Source organism: Pollachius pollachius, assembly GCF_949987615.1.
Source record: "Pollachius pollachius genome assembly, chromosome: 3".
Taxonomy (NCBI): Eukaryota; Metazoa; Chordata; class Actinopteri; order Gadiformes; family Gadidae; genus Pollachius; species Pollachius pollachius.
Window position 1 is genome coordinate 49,091,751 of NC_136936.1, and position 2,994 is coordinate 49,094,744.

Here is a 2,994-nt window from a genome sequence, read left to right on the forward strand (position 1 = left end):
TCTGGAGCGCACGCCTGACGCAAGGGCAGAAAGAAGCGCACCCATTCTGCGCGCCCTGACATTTAATATGTGCCCCGTTCATTTAAACGCAGAACACAGCTGCCGTTTTAATTCAACATCAAATGATTGCAATGTATCCGGTTAAAGTTGTTTGTCTTGACGGCAGCTAGTCAGCGCCTCGCCATGAAGCTGAAAACAGCTGGGGCCAATTTAAAACGCTGCCTAATGCAACATAGGACAAACAACCCGAGGAGTGGGAAACGGTTTCACACCACTTCTGTCATAACTTCTGAAACCAGTATTCGTTCTCACTGAATGCCACATTTAATAAAACCACATTTCCCTGTAAATGTCTTGCCTGTTTTTTTTCTCTTCAAATTGTGAGTCCACGTTTATGATTTAAATTCATACTCGAAACACATCATTTCCACTGGAGTTGGAGCAAACAGATCCAGCATCAAACCCGCAACACCGACACACAAATATTATTACAACTCTTACCTGGTCGGGCCCGGCTCACCTGGACTCGTGTCTAGAATGAAAGCAGACATTGATTCCGGACGGCAGAATTATAAAACGTATTTAAAAAATACAAAATCTCATCTCACTTTACAGTCAGATCGGAGCTGCCCCAACAGATGATTGACGTGAGGCTTTGGGGCGGCTCCCCTCCGTGGTCTGTCCGCTGATTGGCTCGCCCTGGCCCCGGCCGGGAACGCCGCCCGCTGATTGGCTGTGCACGGCCGCCAGCTGTACTTCAAAGAAGACGCTCTCTACAACTAGGTGGAGTGGCGCTGCAGCCGGGAGAGGAATAGTGGGACTCGAGTTAAAACGCCGCCGGAGTGGTTGGAAACGTACACAGCATTGTAGGCAACTTCACCGCAGTACAGACTCTGGATATGGCTACGTCTATACTCGGGGTAAGAGTGTGTTATGCTTATGTGTGTATGTGTGTGTGTGTGTGTGCGTATGCGTGTGTCTGTGAAGCGGTGGGGTTTTGTGTTTATATCCTGTGAAGGAAGTTGTGGTTGTTTATAGGTCAATGCATTCCAATAGAGCGGAAACAAACTTGTGTTATATTAGTGAACAGCTTTCTCTGGAATTATTTTTTTTGTGGTAATCAAGCGGAATTAATTATATATTTATGTGCTTCTTTGTGATCAATATGCAAGTTAACAATAACTTTTGTAAATGCAATGTTTTGCACTTAAGCCTGAAAAAACTAGGCCAATCTTCTGAGCCATCCTTCTGCTACAATCACATTTAGTAAATAATAAGAATTTGATGGGAAATTTCATTAGGCCTATAATATATATTTACTAATCTGTTATGACTTTATTGCAAAAACAGCCTTCTTGGCTATATAAACCCAAAGCGTTGTTGGCCCTATCAGAAGAAGACAAATAAATATAAACTAATGCTAAAATAATAAAATAAAAAAACAATCCCTTCGATTCGCGCAAAAGGCGCATTTAAAGTACACGTCCTCCATTACGCAAAACCAAGTTTCCGCGCCACTTATGTGTGTGTGTGTGTGTATCAGTGTGTGCGTGGGTGTGCGTGTGTGTGTGTGTGTGTGTGTGTGTGTGTGTGTGTGTGTGTGTGTGTGTGTGTGTGTGTGTGTGTGTGTGTGTGTGTGTGTGTGAGGGGGACGGCTTCATTAAGTTAACTCTCCTTCTCTCACTCCAGGAAGAGCCACGTTTCGGAACTACCCCACTAGCGATGCTGGCGGCAACCTGCAACAAAATTGGCAACACCAGTCCTCTGACCGCTTTACCCGACTCCAGCGCGTTCTCAAAGGGTGGATTTCATCCGTGGAAACGGTCTTCCTCCAGCTGCAACTTAGGCTCCAGTCTCCCCGGGTTCGCGGTGGCCACCAGCCGCGCGTCCACAGGACTACCCCCGTCCGGAGGCTCGGGCAACAGCGCGTTCTGCCTGGCCTCCACCTCGCCCACCTCCTCCGCGTTCTCCACCGACTACAGCGGCCTGTTCTCCAACTCGGCGGCGGGCGTCGCGTCCCAAGAGTCGGGACAGTCGGCCTTCATCTCCAAGGTCCACGCGTCGGCCGAGACGCTTTACCCGAGGGTCGGCATGGCGCACCCGTACGAATCGTGGTACAAGTCGGGATTCCACTCGACCATCTCCGGCGACGTGACGAACGGTGCGTCCTCGTGGTGGGACGTGCACACCAACCCGGGCTCGTGGCTGGACGTCCAGAACCAGGCGAGCTCACTGCAAACGTCCCTGCACTCCGGCACGCCCCAGGCCATCCACTCGCAGCTCAGCGGCTACAACCCGGACTTCAGCACGCTCACCCACTCGGCGTTCAGCTCCACGGGAATCAGCCCCTCCGCGTCCCACCTGCTGTCCACCGGCCAGCACCTGCTCACCCAGGAGGGCTTCAAGACGGTCATCCCCGCCTACACGGACGCGTCCGCCGCCAACGCGATGATTTCTGGCGCCAGCTCTGGAATAAGCAGCTCCTCGCGGTCCTCCCGGAGGTACTCGGGGCGGGCGACGTGTGACTGTCCCAACTGCCAGGAGGCCGAGCGGCTGGGCCCCGCCGGAGCGAGCCTCCGGAGAAAGGGACTCCACAGCTGCCACATCCCCGGGTGCGGGAAGGTGTACGGCAAGACATCGCACCTGAAGGCGCACTTGCGGTGGCACACGGGCGAGCGGCCTTTCGTGTGCAACTGGCTGTTCTGCGGGAAGCGGTTCACGCGCTCCGACGAGCTGCAGAGACACCTGCGCACGCACACCGGCGAGAAGCGCTTCGCGTGCCCCGTGTGCAACAAGCGCTTCATGCGGAGCGACCACCTGAGCAAGCACATCAAAACGCACACGGCCGGCGGCGGAGGGAGCAAAAAGGGGAGCGACAGTGACACCGACACGAGTAACCTGGAGACCCCGCGTTCCGGGTCCCCCGAACTCATCTTAGAGGGGGTCCACCCCCGGATCACCATTAAGGACCAGTCGCCCCACGACGAGCCCTAG

At 53.5% G+C, this 2,994-nt stretch overlaps 1 protein-coding gene across 1 annotated transcript; it reads left to right on the forward strand.

Annotated features, from left to right (window-relative positions):
• Positions 1-899: 899 nt before the first annotated feature.
• Positions 900-2,994, forward strand: sp9 (sp9 transcription factor; the record flags this gene model as incomplete). The annotated part of the gene is made up of 2 exons (XM_079732527.1): positions 900-920; positions 1,690-2,994. 2 exons carry the CDS (start codon positions 900-902, stop codon positions 2,992-2,994), a joined length of 1,326 nt encoding a protein of 441 aa, XP_079588653.1.